This window comes from Poecilia latipinna, unplaced genomic scaffold (assembly GCF_001443285.1).
Source record: "Poecilia latipinna isolate Pla-1442-1.1 unplaced genomic scaffold, P_latipinna-1.0 Scaffold72, whole genome shotgun sequence".
In the NCBI taxonomy this organism is placed as follows: Eukaryota; Metazoa; Chordata; class Actinopteri; order Cyprinodontiformes; family Poeciliidae; genus Poecilia; species Poecilia latipinna.
This window is the reverse complement of record NW_015112688.1, coordinates 161,026-178,832: the sequence shown is the minus strand read 5'-3', so window position 1 is coordinate 178,832 and position 17,807 is coordinate 161,026. Positions and strand designations below refer to the sequence as shown.

General features: G+C 38.4%; 1 protein-coding gene across 2 annotated transcripts in view; it reads right to left on the bottom strand.

Moving 5' to 3' along the window:
- Positions 1 to 4,394: 4,394 nt before the first annotated feature.
- gjd1b (gap junction protein delta 1b) overlaps positions 4,395 to 17,807 on the bottom strand; it is a 46,246-nt gene continuing 32,833 nt past the window's right edge. For both annotated transcript variants that reach the window (XM_015015928.1, XM_015015920.1), the window contains one exon: positions 4,395 to 13,174. In XM_015015928.1, the coding sequence (XP_014871414.1) occupies positions 12,325 to 13,174 (850 nt within the window). In that variant the 3' untranslated portion in view covers positions 4,395 to 12,324. The remainder of the gene's footprint in view (positions 13,175 to 17,807) is intronic.

The following is a 17,807-nucleotide window of genomic DNA, read 5'->3' as shown; positions in this document are numbered from 1 at the left end:
AGGGAACATTGAAATCATAATTATACATAAAAATATGGGTAACACTTTATTTGAAGGGGGTTGAATAAGACTGACATGACACTGTCATAAACATGACATAACACATGTCATGAACATCAATAAGTCTTCATGAATATTTATGACTCTTGTCAAAAAGCGTCATTCGGTAAATTATGACACTTTTAATACAAAGTTGACATTCAAAATGTCTTTGTTATGACAACTTGACATTAACCAAGAAATCATTACTGTTTAAACTTTACCTTTAATAACATAAAGTTACCTAATTTTTAAAGTGCAATCAGTAATACTTTTATAACAAATTTATATCAGTAATGATTTCTTGTTTAATGTAAAGTTGTCATAACAAAGACATTTTGAATAATGTCAACTTTGTATTAAAAGTGTCATTATTTACCGAATGACGCTTTATGACAACAGTCATAAATATTCATGAAGGCTCATTCATGTTCATGACAGGTGTTTATGACAGTGTCATGTCAGTCTTATTCACCCCTCTTCAAATAAAGTGTTAACCGACATTTCTAACTATGGCTACTGGAAGTATCAGCCTTTCAACAGAACAAAACCTATTGAATTTAAAGGTAAATCTGTTATTGTAGTTTGCTTCAGTTCAAGACCGAATTGCAAATTTTCTCATAAAGGAGTGTGTCTCCTGGAGTATTTCTGCTTGTACGAGGAATGTTCTTCCTGTGGTGTCCCTTTGGTCTAAAGATGGGACAGGTTGCACTCTTGGTTACTTGTCTCTGTGTGTCAGTTCTGAGTTTCACAGCTCATCCAGGGTGTGTGTCAGCTGTCAGACTATGACAACATCCCTCCAGTCCTTTGTGATTCCTCATGCCACAAGGTGATATGGTTGGAAACCAAGAACATATTCTGAGTACCTCCAAAAAGAAATATTCCCTTCGGTTAGCCTGGGTAAAAGAATAAAAATGTTTGACTTCTGACTGTGTTCTTGCCAAAATTAATAGACTTTTTTTTGTTTACTCATCATTAGGAAGGATTTTCATCTCTAGAGAAGAGCTTGGAGGAAAAAGGGGAGGAAAGGCCTCAATGTACTGACCTACCCAGGGGGCATAGTGAGTGCCCTGTAGAATTACATAAAAACTGATGATTTATTTACAAATAATCACATGACAAGATTAATTTCTTTCTTTGCTCCAAAACCAAGGAGACACACTGTATCCTCTGAACACTGTTAATGAATGACTGGGCTGCCGTATATGTACAGGATTATAGTTAAATATACACAGACAGATGGAAGAATCCATAAGACTGGTGACATAGTGAAAGATAAACTGGTGAAAACCCATCCCTGGTATGCTTTGCTTCATATAGAGGGTTTGGATCTTTGGCTTTTGAAAAACAATTGCTTGTTGGAGGTTGTGAACTCTGTTGAAATCTTACTTTTTACCCAGTTGCTAATGTTTGTCTGTGACAAATGTAATGCTGCAGCTTACCAAAACTTTGTGTGCTGCCAGACACAGCACTGGCAGTTTCACAATTTGATTACCCAACCTAACACAAACCCTCAAAGCAATCCCCATCAAACTCTTTCTGGTTCTGATGATGCAGTTTGAAGCATCTATGAGAAACCCACTAAACTCACGGTTTTAATTTTACAGTGGCTGTTAATGGAATCGGTGCCCGCTCCTTGTAAAAATATCTCTCACACCTGTAGCTGGTTTTCATGTACAAAAAATTAAGGGCAATATTATGTATTTCCCATGTACAGGTTACTATTTTATAGATAAAGTAACTATGTCATTTTCAGTTATAAATATATTCTACATATATCAAACATGACTTAAAAAAAAATTTAATTAGGAATTTGACAGGTTAGATTTGGGCCTCTGTCTCTTTAAGAAGCTCCTGCTCTTTCTGACACTCCACCTTCTGTACATCATCACAACAGCACTCCTCCATTATGCCATTTTTAACCGTTCTTTGTAGCGTTGGACTGAGAAGCAGTTTCTATGATAAGTTCAGCAGATGTGCAGTTCCACCAGGTGGCTGCTGCCGCTAGTCTGAAGGAGCCGAGAGGGGTTGGGGTGCTCTATGAGGCAGAAGCTCAGCTGGAGACTACAGCTACATGGAGGACCTTTGTGGAATTAGGCTCCGCTTTTTTAGAGCAAGCGTTTAGACTTCTCTGAATGGCTCCCACAGGCAATTAAAGGATTTCTTAAACAGGCATGATTTTGATGAGGGAATAACATTGAAGCTCAAAAAAGTAGATTTTTACATAATATACTCCTTTAAATCCAAATCCATAGCTATTCTTCTGGGTGCCCAACTATTTTTGACAGTGATTCTAAAAAAAACACTCACAAAGCATCCCGAGATATCTTTGAAATGCAGAAAATAGCCCTATTTTTAGCAGGTACTTGAAAAGCATAACTCTTCAGATCTGAGTGCAGCACATGAAATCTTAAAGGTGAGCATGTTTCTGGATATCATGCTCACCTCTAAATATCTGTAAATTGTCTAGTGAGTAAAACCAGAACTCCTGGTGTGGAGGAGATGTAAAGCCTCTGACCCATGAAATAATGTTCTCTCTGTTTTATTATCATTATGTTGTAGTGATGAATGCTAAGCACACTGATTTAACCGTGGTGTCATAGATTTGACAACCAGAGGGAGCAGACCAAGGTCGGCCATGATGGTTGCGATGGTAATGAGACCGACTAAAACTTCATGTTTATGAAGGAGGCAGATGATGACGTGTGTGTTTGTGTGTGTGTGTTTCCACAGTAGTAGGGGAAATGTGAAGATAAAGGGGACAATGGCGATGGAGGAGAATATGAATCCCATGTATGTGCCTGTTTCAGAAAGTGACGCCACGCAGCCAGCCATCTGTCCGCAGATTAATCCTGGCTGTGCTTAGAGATATTACCGGCTGGCTTATCACCGTGGCAACAAGCCTTCAATCCTAGTCGAGCGGAGCCACCATGTGACCTCGCATGAGAGGGGTGGATGGGGTTTGGACACTCGCAGTTTTCGAAATGGGAAACACCTACATGCCGTGTGTTTTGTGAATGCACTCACATCGTAGCAGCTGTGTGTGAACTGTGTGTTCCTAAAAACAGGAGGTCACAAAAAGCACACGACTGCACACACAGATACGGTTCCTGTCCTCCCATCAGTGGCACGATGGAAAGGTTTTAATCCCGCTGAAACGTTTCAGAGTCACCTACTGAGTTCAGAAATGTCATTACGCCAACCAGCTGTGCTGCACACATCTCTCTGCAAGTACTGCTTTCTGTCTGCTATATTTAGACCTGTATTAATACAAGCTGATGTCACCTGACTCTGTTTCCTTTTACACCACTGGATCTTTTCATTCTTTTTTTTTTTTTTTTTTTACTTTTTTTAATCACATCACTCCTACACACTCGCATTCTCTTCATAATTGTTAGCATTGTGCCGGAATTACCGCAATCTCAAACATACACTGGTATAAAAATAATGCATACACTGCCAGCTTAGCTCACTGAATTCCTTAAATCAATTTTATTTTACTGCAGCTGCATAACCTCACATTGAAAATTAAGAAAAACGCAATCTTTGACTTGAGTAGCTACACTTCTTTAGTAATTGTTTCCAACAGAATTACAACTGGAATCAGTACTTTGCTAGGACAGAAATATTATATGAAGTCTAAGACAGCCCTTGGAAGAATGCTCATCCTAGAGAACTATTCCTTGGCTCATTTGAGTTTGTGTTTCCTGCCAAAAAGATGAAATGGTGACACATTTTCACCAAGGGTGTTTTCACACCTCGTAGTCCGGTAGACTCGGTTCAATTGCAACATTTTTGTTACATTTTCAGCTGCTGTGGTTCGCATTCAAACGGCACTGAGACAAACGACCCAAGTTCACGATTGTAGCACCCTTATTTCTTACTCGGTTTCTATAAATATAGCTTAAATTAAAGCGTCACCCATTCAAATTGCCTTCAAACCGCATCAGAGTTCACTTCAACCGGACCGAGACCTAAGTTTTCAGGCGGGTCAGAGTTCGTGTTTTCAGTCCGCATTAGAATTCAAATTTCCATTCACAATCCCCAAACACGTCAAACTTTCTAGAAAAACGAATTAGATTAAAGTAGAATAAACAGCCCTGTTGTGAATGCACCCTAAAAGTCCATCTAATTTTCCGTCTAAATTTTCACAGATTTCAAGGAGTCCCTGATGTCATGCAGGGACTCAAGGCAAAACCCATGCAATATTCTTACCACTTAAACTATTTAAATTTTGCTGCTGCAAGAAAACATGCATTTATTTTAATCCTTTTGGAGCATTTTTACAGAGAGTACTGATAAAACTGGTTGCCACTTAAAGGTCATAAATAAGTAGACACAAGTTCACCTCAGGCTTGAAATAACATTCAAGGTTTTATTCAGGCTTTCCATACAGTACACCAGTCAGAAATATACAGTGGACCTTTAAGAAAGGTCCGTTGCTTACATTATCTAATCTGCAGTCATGAACGTTAAATCTTTTTAATGAAGGTCACGAAGCGTGAGCGTGTTTGAGTGTGCAGTACATCGTTTGTGTGTTCAGTCCAAGTTTTACATCCAAGCAGATGTCGCAGATAAATGTAATTTCCAAGGGTTGAAATCTATCTCTTCTTTCACATATCCTAAATATTCATCTGTCAGGATGCCAAATATTGGCAACATTTCACTTTGCTCCCCAGCTCTGCTCACATGTAACCATTCAGGCCTTCATCCCGCCGATATTCACAGTGTGACACAAAGGTACCGTGCTCCGGGGTTTGTGATGTCATGGTCAAAAAAGGTGAGATTTGACCTGAGGAATATTTAGGATCAGTGTCTCAAAAAGTCTAACCATTTGATTTTACAGAGGGTAAAAGCTGGATGGTGAGATCTGGGCAATGATTTAAAGTGCGCTCTCACAGCCTCTGCAGTTAGTGTAAAAAGACAAAGTAATCACAATTCATATCATGGCAGATTAGCCCAGAGGGTGGATTCCTGAATGCTGAAAGGGTTACAGTTGAGCCTGTGAGCATCAGTATGCAGCGCCTTGCAAATATATTCATATCCAGGTAACGTATTTAACCATTCGACCTGTTGAACTTTTGACAATTATGTGCTAAAAAGTAGCACATACAAGTTAAGTGGAAGGAAAATGATTGGTGGTTTCTTAAAATTTCTTAATCACAACTAAAAATGTAAAAATTGTGGCATGAAGATTTACAAAAGGGAACAAGTGATTGAACTTAAATCTGTTGCATTAATTAGTCACAAGTAGCCAAATTGAATTTATCTAAGTTGATTATTAATGCAGTTACAGTAAATATGACAAACTTCATTCAATTACTTGTAGCAAATTATCACATTTTTCTAAGCTGGAGCTCCATTCTAGTTTTTCAGTGCAGATGGAAGAATCCTGTTGACGGATGATTATTGATTTTGCACATTTATCAAGTAGAGAAAAAACACAATTGAAAGAGAGCCATAAGAAAGCAGCAAACATGGAAGAAGACTGTCTGACCACAGGAGACACTCTGAAGACACCATCCACACACTGAAACATGGTAGTGGCAGCATCATGGTGTGGTTGGTGGGGGGAAACAAGAAGACTTACTGGACTGTGAAAGACTTGAGTCTGGGGTGGAGATTCACCTTCTAGCAAGAAAAGTGACCTCAACTCTGCAATGGGACGCTTCAGATCACAGCATTATTGTGTTTAAGCTGAAACAGATTTTTCAGATTTTTCTTTGCAAAAACCTGTTCAAAACATATTCTACTCCTTCCACTTAACAAATATGCACTACTTTTGTCAGTCTATTACATAAAATCCCAGTAAAATGTGGTTTAACATAATAAAATGTGAAAAAGTTCACAAGGTAAGGCTAGTTGTGCAAGGCGCTGCATGTCAGGGCTGTAGAGGGGAGGTGGGAGCTTTTTGTTTGACAATATGATGAAATATAAAGCTCAATGTTTGTATAAAGAAGCTTTTTAAATGACCTTTTTTTCCCCATTAATCAAAGCACATAATAAAGCTTTTCACGTTAAACAAGATATCTAATTTCCCATTTAAATACGAAGAACTTTTCAATGTCCAAGCACAAATGATTGTGATTAATCTTGACTCACATTGTGCTCTTTCAAAATAATGTGGCGAGTCAAGTTTGATTTAAATTTTTTTAATATGGCTTTTTAGTTTGGAATGAATAAGAAGCCCTTTGACGTTTAATGACGGGCGTTTTTTTAAAACTTGCTGGGAGCCCTTAGGATTGGCTACATAATGTGATTACTAAGTTAATCTAAGGTCCTCCTGGCGGCAGCTTAAAGAGTAACGTAGAGGGAGCAGTACAATCCGTGTTAATGAATGAGACAGCTCATTATGCCGCATTCCTGAGGATTCAAATGGTTTGCTACTGTGCTGCAGTATAAATTAACCGAAGAGATGGATGTAAATTACATTACCTGCTGCAGGCTATAATGCAATAAGCCCACTGGTTAGTAACAGTCAAAATGAAAAAGTCTGATTGCTCTGTGTTTTTTTTGTTTTTTAAGGAGGCTTCCATTGCTACATGACCTGTATATTTGGGCAGTACTTAGCTGGACTGAAGGAAATGTGTCTCAGTGGGTCCAAGATCAAAAAAGCACCAGTGAGCAAAAGCTCAGGCTAGAGGACAGTTTACATGTGTGGGCTTAGTGCAAGATATCGTGAGAAGTGGAAACAGCATTTTGACAGATTAATACTGTTTTCTTTCCTGAGTCTGCTGTCTGTGAACAGTACTCTAACAATTTGTCCTTAAGGTACTTCACTGAGGATTTATTCTTTAACTAAAACTCTACAAACTGTAGGTAAAAATGCAGATTGTGCTCAAAGCGAAACCTTGGAATGTTCTAGTGTCTGACATCTACCAGTGCCAGCCATTTACCTTTACACTGACTATATATTGGTATGTACCCTGTGTTTTTACAGTAAGTCATTTCAGCAACTGGTTTATGAATATAGAACATTTTCTACTACTCTTTTAAAGTTATATATATATATATATATTTATGTGCAAATTCCACAAAGTAGAACATTAACTGTATGAATAAGTTATCTATGTTTTGTGGGAAAGATAGCTTTAACATCACTGTTTTGGTATATTCTGCCTGACTCTGCGATCTGAACAATCGGATGTTTAAAGTACAGCTCAGAGTCAGTTCGTCCCCTCACCAGTTTGCACCGACATGTTGCCATTTCATACCCATAACAGGTGTTTATATTTCTTTATACTGAAGTACTTAAAAAATTTAAAACAGTCATAAAATCCTTAAATCTCATATATAATTAAACTAATTTGTGTATTATTTTCAGAAAACTTTGTATTTGCATTTATTCTGATCACTGGTCACCCCAAATCAAACCAAAGTATTTCCTGCGTGACCTCCTGCAGGTAGATGATAGTCACTGGATTCATATAATCTCTTACTCATAAGACTATGAGTTTAATCTTAAAAATTAGATAGCAACACTTTGAACCTGGAAAAGTTGGGTACGAAATGAACAAAATAGAGAAGGGATCAAACGATCTGGAGCCTTAAAATATGCACTTGGCATGAAGACATAACAGCCTTGCTCCATAACTTGGACTATAAAAGTTTTTCCTTAAAGGTTCTGTAGAAGAAAACATAGAAACATGCTTACAATAGCCTTCACACATGCAGTCAAAAAAAGATCTTTGTAAATGAACTAAACTTTGCATATCACTTTGGCAAGGGAGAAAATAAAACATCTTTTTCTGCTATTATATTTCAACTCTCTACCCTTGATTTTACACAATTAAAAAAAAAATTGTTCATTTACATAGATAAAAAATATCTTTTTTTTTATATGCCACTGCACAAAAAGAGCAACAGACAACAAAATGAACCCACAAGTCAAAAAAGAGAAGCAAATGAGAATAAAAAGGTTGCATAATTGAATTCACATTGACAAATAGAAAAGCAGAGTGTTGAAGAGTAGTAGACTGTTGACGAGGAACTGCTTTTACAGTGAGAGTGACAAACTCCGCGGCTGTGTAACCACAGGAGGCTTGAGTCACTAATGAACGCTGGATAAACGTAAACCGAAGAAAAGCAGGACACATTTATGGCCCTCTGTCTCCTCACTTTAAGGATATGTTTGTGTTTCGGACCTGAATGAAACCAGACATAACCACAGAACCCAAGAGCACAAGTGAACTCTGTCTGCCAGCTCTTACATTCATACATATATATCTATATTTATGATTTTGTTTTTTTTCTCCCAGGAGAAGTGCATGTTGAGCATGTGCATGTGTGCCATTCAGTAAGAAAAAAAAAAGGACTCGGACTAGCTCTGACCTGGAGTCTGTGGAGATTAGATCAGGGTGGTACTGTGAAGACACTCTGCATATAGCTCAGGACATTGGCTCGGCTTTTAAGCTCGAGGTCACGACGTAGGCTTTCGTTAGAAGCACTGTAAGTAATAGGTAACCCAACCTCTATTATTAGACATTCCAGCATGTCATGTCAGAGAAATTGTCCTTTCCTATTGCACCCAGAGAGGATTGTACCAATGGCACTGAGCCCCATAAACATCCTCGGAGGAAACTAAATCTGGAGATAATCACCTGTAAGAATCCGGGAGATTATGACAGTGGTGAGGAATGGAGAATAGAGTCAATGGGGGGGGGGGATATCTGCAGCTGAATATTGGCAGAAACCAACTGTTGTCTTTCTGATACATGTAGGGCTACTTTGTTAGCAACATAAAGGAGTAGATCCTGAGAAGGATCTGTGTGCAGCCGCACAGATTTTAGCTTGAGCATAAAATATATACTTCAAATTTTGATTTCATATTTAAATGTGTGCTTTATATAAATTGTGCTCTGTTGCTTGATAAATGTAAAGCGGTGGTCCCGCTTTGAGTTTTGGCTAAAATGTTCAGAAAAACACTGTAATTTAGAGATGCTACAATTCAGGCTTTATGGGTCCTGATGCACACAACATCGAGTCTTTCATTTTCGTTCTGGTGCTTTTTATCCTGTTTGTACATAAATCCCACAGGCACTACTCTGCTGCAGTTTATGTGCATAATTTCAGGTAAATTTTTATTTACAACATTAATAATTCTCAGATTTATCCTTTCATGTCCATATTAATATATACTTATGGTGCAGCTAACTCTGCAAATTGGATTGAAGGGATAAGGGCAAATATCGGCACCCAACAGACTTTAGAACTGAATTAGTTGTTCTTGTTGACTCTGTGGCTTTTTGAGGGAAAAAATACTTCTAAAAATGATTTACAAAACTGTATATGTCTAAATAATAAAATGAATACAAGAGTTTAGTATTTTAGTGAAAAGAAATTAAGAACAGTTGACTTTTTAAAAATCATTTTAGAAACTTTTATGAGCAGTTAGCACCATTAGCCATAAGCTAAATGTCACAGTAGTATTTCTTTAATGTAATCGGGCAAATTTTTACATCTTTTTATATAAATGAAACATTTTTTTGACATAGAACTATCATAACATTTAGGAAATTGTTTTACTTAGTATAGCTTTAATTAAAATAAAAATAAAATCTGCAAAAAAAAAAGAAAAAAGAAAAAAGAAAAAAGATCTGCAGCAACACAAGATCATGGTGGTTTCACTTTGCAATCGCTTCCAGAATTATCGGCCATGACTACTTATTTCATATTTAAGTGTTCATTTTAACATTTTGTTTTAAGATTTAGCTGTTTGCATCTGATATCACTCACTTTCATTTCAACATGTTGACTTCTTTACCAATATATATTATATCAGAAAAAAATGATCTTACCCTGTCCCTGCTTGTAAAAAGTCTCTAACATGTGTTGAACATATTTAAATTGTATATTTTAACCCAGGCTGTGATATATCAAGTAACTAATGGAAAGCAAAATTAAAACGTGTCAGTATATACCTCAACTAGTTTGAAACCCAATATTTTTATTTTCATTATACACTTCTAGTATCTTACATTTCTAAAGCGTTTGTTGGACTTTAAACGCACCACCGTTTGAAGGAAGTAGGTCACATTACATGTTGAAATGTGAGGCTAAAGGGTATCCGCTGTGTTAAGATGGGATGCCGAAGCTCCGCGGGGAGAAGGTGATGACTTGAGCATTTGATTGACTCAGTCAGCGAAGGCTCGACCCTGAAGAGTGATAGAAGCACACCGTCCTGGCTGAAAACTTCTTTAGAATATAAAATGTAAGGTTCACTGAACTGTCTCTATATCTGGTTTCTTCAGCTCCCGCAGTGTTTGCTCTGCACTCTAAATTATGCATTTGCGCATATCTGTGAGGGCCCAGAAACACAATCATCATCCCAACAGGGGGTTCCCACAGTCTGCCACTCTTCCTCCTGTCTGCATTAAACAAGGTGCACCACTCTCTGTCATCTTTTTCCTTGTCTTTCATATCATTCCCTTAATTTTCTTTAACTCTGCATGCATGCTGAAATCCAGTCAGGGAAAAAAAAAAAAAAAGAAGCTAAATTAAATCCACTGAGACTGAAAAACATCACGGTCCCTTAGAGAGAAGCTACATAACTGTTACACAGCTTGATCATTCAAGAAACACTGCTTCATGTAAACATGCCTTTATCAAATGGCTCACAGGCCTTAAGTGCCCTGAAGGTGGGCAGCTGATTTTAAGGAAGAAAAACAAAAGTCAAGGCTATGTGTTGGAAAAATACAAGTGCTGTTGATCTGCACTCACTTCAGATTTAGTCTGAAGAGTAGCGAAAAAAAAAAAAGTAAAAATCAGCTGCACATCCTCTCAGCATTTAATAACAAAAATTGCCAACTTGTCCCGTCCCACCCCCCATACGATTCATGAATCAACCAGACCAGTGAGAAATGCTTCACATGGAAAAAAAAAATGAAAAGAGACAAACAGTTTGTACGTTTGAAATAAACTTCTCATCCAACCTGTCGCCAAAGATAAATAAATCTATTTGGATATGCTATGAATGAATAAATAATATAACCAGGTCGTACTCTAGGTAAGTGTTAGAGAATATCGAAGTATCTGGATGGCACCATTGTTTTTGAAAGCAAAAATGTAATCTTAAGTGTTGTGTTGTAAAAAAAAATAGTTTGAAGTTATAATAAGGTGATGAATTTCTCCTCCCCAATTAGTTCTCCTTCTCTCCTTTTTTTTCTTTTTTTTCTGCTAGCACACTGAAATGCTGGAGGGAGGATTGTATGGTTTGTGCTTTAGGAGAGACTCAAACTAACCATCCGTCTGTCCATTTGTTCACTCTTCAAAGTTTATGCAGCAGGAGAGCAGCAGGGGTTATTTCTGTCACTCGCGTCCCTCCCTGCCCCCTGTCTCTATAGCTGCCAGCTGAGAGAGAGGGAGAGAGGGAGGTGGAGAGGAGGTGAAGAAAAGAGTGTTTATGGTAGCTAGTCGCTGTGTTTGTGTTGAAATCATCTTTTGCCAAGAGACAAAGCATAAACATCGTCAGTCTTTCTCTCTCGGTTTGGCCTGTGTCGATGTTCCAGCAGAGGCGAGACATAATGTTCGGAGGCAGCTCTGTTTCTCCTGGCTTCAGTCTGGCTCTGACGGAGAGAGGATCGGAAAGGAAAAATGCTTCCTCTCTTCACTCCTCACTTTTGTATTATATGTTTCTCACACAGCTTGATGATCCCCCCCCCCTCCCCTCGAGCAGCTTTAGGGTTTGTCAAGACCCTGACAGTTCTTCCGTTCCTCTTTTAATGATGTTGCCGTTCCTCCTCCTCGTCCCGTCCCCTGTCCTGCCCCCCCTCCCCCTTCCCTCAATTCTTTCAAGGGAAGCTGATGAAGTCCAGATGAAAAGCACCATCAGATGCATCACACACCTCAGTCATTTTCCAATTTCCCAAGAGAACATCATCACCATCTTCTTTCAAACCCTTTTTTTCCCCTCATTCTTCTCTCTCTGGCCCCATGAGGGTTGGATTTTTCTCATTACAGAGGATAGAAGGTAATTAGTTATAAAAGACAGACATATAAAATGGTAGGAATATCTTCTCATGAAACCATTGTGTTAATTAAGTCCATTCTGTGGAGAAAAACCTTTTGTCCTGGTTTGGACTATCATGTTCTTAGTCCTCTGCCTCCTTCTCTTGACTTTCAAAGCTGCAGAGCCAGACTTTTGGTCATTTTACATTCTGTTTTCTTCCACCATCACAGAAAACTGATTGCCTTGCTTGACACCAAATGTGTTATCTATTTTTCCTCTTGATCAACCATCCCACCTCCCACCCCCCTCTTGTTTTCCTTTTATTTTCAATGTTTTTGTCAGACATAGGCGGATTCGCTGGACTGAGTACGTCCCAGGTTGGGCGGCTGGGACAGATGCGCCATGTCCTTCTTCCGGATCTCGCAGATCGACTTCCTGCGGGCCTGGACTCCCCTGATGGCGGCCTTGATCTTGCGCCAGCCCAGGTGGTTGAGCTCGGCCAGGTTGAGCACCACGCAGATACCGCTCACAGCAAACATGAAGACCAGGAACACCGTCTTTTCCGTGGGCCGGGACACGTAGCACTCCACCTCCTTGAGGCAGGGGTAGCGGTCGCACTCGAAAATCCCAGGCACGCTGAAGCCATAAAGGAAGTACTGGCCTGCCAGGAAGCCGATTTCCAGTGCATTTCGAAACACGACTTGAATGATGTAAAAGCGTGAGATTCCTTCCTGTCGCCGAACTTTGGAGCTCTTGCCGTGGGTGAGACCCCGAGGAGCGTTGGGGATCTCTTTCACCTCCAAGCAGTCGGGTTCCTCCTTCCCTCCCCCTCCATCGCCACCATGCTGGACTAGAATACCATTGATGTTGCGCAGCTTTCGCGCCCCGTCCCGTCCACCGTAGTCCTTCTCCATTATGGGATAGAGGAAAGAGTAACGCCGGTCTCTTTGCTTGGCTGACTGGTGGACGGAGTAGGTGATGAAGCACAGGCTGGGAGTGCATACCAGTATGATCTGAAAGACCCAGTAGCGGATGTGGGAGATTGGGAAGGCTTTGTCATAGCAGGCTTGGTTGCAGCCTGGCTGCAGCGTGTTACATATGAACATAGTCTGTTCATCCTCGTACACCGTCTCTCCAACAATGGCCACAATCAGGATACGGAAGATCACCACAACCGTCAGCAAGATCCTACAGAGAAACACACACAGAGGAAGTTGTTGCAGTCAGATACATTTACTTCATTGGGAAGAAAATTTTTTCTGCAGAGGATCTACACTTGGAGTCTGCAACCTGAAGGTCCGGAGCTGCAAGTGGCACATTGGACCTTTTACAGCAACTCTTCAAAACTTTGGCTAAAATCGGCTAATGATTTTAAATGCACATATATCTATATATGTCTATACATCTATAATATATCTATACAAATGTGGGTGGTTTTAGAAGATTTTCAGTGTTTTAACACAACAAAACAACAAAAGTACCAGTAATACTTGTTTATTTATTTTTTTTGCTTTGGAAATGTTTTGTTTTTCTTACCATAATTTTCCGTATATATTATTATCAAATATTTATTTCCCATAATTTTCTACAATTTTTATGCAATTTTTATACTAAAAAATAAAAATGGAATGGTTTGACACAGTAATGTGATATTTATTGCTGTCTTTGAGATAAACTGCTTCTGAAATTTAACTCAAATTTCAGATTTCTACTATTAATTATTAGTAGATATGGGTATTACTATTCATTTGAATAAATAGTGACATGCATTAATTGTCCTTCAGGGTGTGTGAGTGTGAAGTTGTTTTGTGTCAACGAGTCTTTTACTTCATAAAGGCAATTCAGTAAGGCTGCAGAAGGGCAGATGCATTCAAATTAAAGACAAACTACATTTTGTTGTCATCAGCATAATAATTAAATGACATGCTTTACTTCCTGAACATCGACCTCAAATGCTGACGATGCAATAGTACCTAAGACCAACCCCTGGGATACATCAGGACAGGTAGGACCTGAAGAAGATGTAGTCTACTTTAGACTTTTAGACTACTGCACACATTCTTTTCCAGCATATCCCAAAGAGTCTCAGTAGAGTTAAAGTCTGGACTCTTTGGTGGCCAATTCATGTGTGAAAATTGTGTCTTATGCTCCTCGAGGCACGCACAATTTGAGCCAGATGAATTCTGCCATTAATTTTTGGGAATATGCCCCTTCAGTGAAGAAGAAATTCCTTGACTGAGTACCCTGGTCATTCAGTGTCTTCAGGTGGTCAGCTGACCTCATTCTTTGGGCACACAGTGTTGCTTAACCTATCCTGACCAAATGCATGCCCAGATCATAGCACTGCACTCACAGGCTCCATAAGCACAAGGCATGATGGCAGCATCACTTCCTGTGCTCAGGATCAAGACTTGTTAAATCTGTGTGTTCTCTGGCCAAATGAATCCTTTTTTCAGAGAATTGTTTCCTAAGGCTGCACAGCTGTTTAGTCACACAGTTCCTTATTGTAACTCTTTTGGGATTTTTATTTTGCAATGTGAGATTAATTTCTTTTTCATCCACATTTCTACTGCAAAGATAAAAGTTCCCCATTATCCTTCCAGCTTTTATTAACGTCTTGAATCATTCCTTTTATGTTTTCTTTGCTTGATACAGTACATGCCCATAAATTGACCCTTCTGGAACAGACCATCTTTTCAATGATCACAGCATGTGTCTTTGACATGGTTGTTTAGAAAATGACAGCCTATTCACGGCAGCAGTTAGGGCTAAATAACTTGTTGAAAAATAATCACGCCTTCAGCAGAGATCTTTTAAAGTATTTTAACTGCATGCCAGTTTGGTAGCTTATTGTGTAACATGGTCAGACCTGTTAAGTGTGTTATCATCCCCCATTTAATGTATATACTTTTTTCCATAATGCCATAGACATACAAAAAAAAATTTAGTTTGTTCCATCTCTTATCTAAGAAATCAAGGTAAAAACCACAAAACAACAAAAACCTCCTAGTCCAAAACCCATAAAATATACATTCATACATGATGACAAGCAGCTATAAGCAGAGCATTGTACACTGCAACATTTTCTTAACAGGAATAATATTTTATTTTTCAAATGGACCTTTAATTAAAACTTGTAAGCAGTTCATAGTTTATCTCAAGTAATTCTGTTAACGTCTTAGCATAAATCCAGGTCAGCTTGCTCTTAGGGTGAACTTAGCCTTCAGTTCAACAGGTGCCAAGACCAAAAGGAGACTAATCAAATCCAAACTCAAAATGTTATTTATGCTAATGATAAATAACATTAGCATAAATAACAACATTAGCATTATTTATTTACATTATTTATGCTAATGTGTGAACCTTAACTCATTGCATGGGCAGGAGATGATGATTATTTACACAAGAAATGTAGGTTGGAGGCAATGCGGCACCTATAATCAAACACTTAGCGTTGCTCTTGGAATCTGTTTCTTTCTTATTAACCTTCTTAAACATTAAAGATTTGTTGTATCAACTTTCCCGACCACTCAGATCTTCTGGTTCTTGTCTGCTCTGCATCCACAGAGCCAGAACCTAACATGGAGAAGCAGCATTCAATTTTTATACTCAACTAATCTGAAACATTGAACATTCAGTCTAAACACTGAATTCCTTTAAATCAAGGATAAAAACCTATTTGAAAGTTGGCTTTTATTCATAATAACTGGAACATTGATCAATAAATTTGATGTGTATTTTATGATGATTTTTTTCTTGATGATTTTGAGTTTTTATTTTACGAAATGTATGATTTTATGCTGGTTTCAAGGTGACAGTTTTATGTTTTTATAGCGTAAAGCAATTTGAACTTTGAATACAAATAAACTTGACTTCATAAAAAAATTATTTGCATAGATCTGATAACAAACACCAGAATAAAATGCAAAGACATGGTGAGAATACCTAAAGCTATCTATAGGTAGAGGCCTACCTGTAGATTTACTGTAAAATCTCCCGTAAAAACAAAAATATTCACAAAGCAAACACAGGAAAACAAGGAGCATGAACCGTACACTCTGTATATGGAAGTGAAGGAGAAATCCTTGAAAAAGACGAAACAAATAAAACCCAAACTAATTAGATTGAGGGTCATTGTGTGACTCTGAACCTACTTTTCCTGATAGGAATCAGCAGAGCTTCGAATCTCATTTATCAGTCTGAGAAAACACTCCAAATGAAGGACAGTTACCAGTATTTCAGCTTGTGTCATCCGTCCTCATAACTCTGTTATCTGACAAAGGAAGAGTGTTTACAGGTAACAAGGAATGATGGCGTATCTGTTTTTCTAATTTTAGGGTTTTGAGCAACATTTAGCCCAGTTGGCATAGCAACCACAGTTTGGATTCATTAAAGTTGGAGCTTTAATTGACTCCAAAGACACACCGCATGCATAAATACAGCACCACTTGTTGGCTGTTAGTTTTGCTGTGAAGAGGCTCTGCCTGCAGTCCCATGGCAACAAGTGAGTTTGAGGCGACTTGTTTGCAGATTAATTACTATTTCTATTGAGGAAGACAAAAAGATTATTGATGCCAAAATGGTTCACTTCAGTTCAGCCTGTGTGCGTGTGTGCATTTTGAGTCTACCGGAGCATAACCTGACATGTTCTGACTTGATGCATCTGCACATTTATGCTGCCATAATGTTAGTAGATGGGATAGTTTTATCTTCCTTCTTTACTCTGTTACCTTTCCGGCAGACAACTTTCTCTTTGTTCTTTCCTTACTTTATTCATTTCTCATTCATTTTTCAAGTCTTATGCCGAGACAACACTTCAGATAGCAGGCTTTTAGCAGTCCAATGAGCTTTCTGACTGTCTAACAATGTGACCAAGAATAGTGCGAGACTGCACACTGTACAACGACTCACATTTAGTTTTAAACTTCTTGTTGGCGGGTATCTTTTAGCTGAGTCTTAAAGAAATTTGAAAGATTCTCTTTAACTAATCCCCACAATTAACATAAATGTATAGTTTGATCAGTCATTAAAACCGATTAACTTGAGCTGGCATTTTTACAATGACACATAAACCGTGAGCTCACCTGCCACTCTATTAGGTACAGCAGTCGTTATCTCAAATAGCTAATTAGTCAATCACATAACAGCTTTGAAGTGAGTTAAAAACATTTAGACTTGAAAACGCCTTGAAATCCAAAAGATTTACTAGGACTGGCCGATGGATCGATAATAATATATATCTTAACAGACATGTGATCAATATCAACAGATAATACAGTAGATAGAATGTTCAATAAGTTCCCTGAACTCCAATCAAAACCTGCAAAGCATTCTGGGGGATGTAGGCAGAGGAAAGGCTTTCAGCCACTCAGTTTCTCAAGGCCAGCTAAGCAAGGTTGGTGGCATCAATTAACTCACTCTTTGGTCACTTAGCAACAAGTAGCAAGTAGCTTGCTTAAGCGGCAGTTTCAAGCTTTGCTGACGTTCCTCTTAACTGCTTAAAAGTAAAAATCAAAGGAGTGAAAGCTGTGGATAACACAGGAAAGGCAACACCACACGTTTTGGTGGTATTTAAGATATTTAAAAAAAATAATGAATCAATAATGACTGATATTTATCAGTTGATAATCTTATGATACATTTTTCAGTTTTATCTACCAGAACTTAGGACTTACAGTATATGACTGAAAACTGAATGCTTATAGCTGCCAGGTGGGTTGGTCCTAGTATGTCACAAACTGCTGATCTATTGGGATTTCCATCCACAATGTTCACTCAGTGTTTTTTTTTTTTTTTTTTTTTTTTTTTAAACCCTAAAATT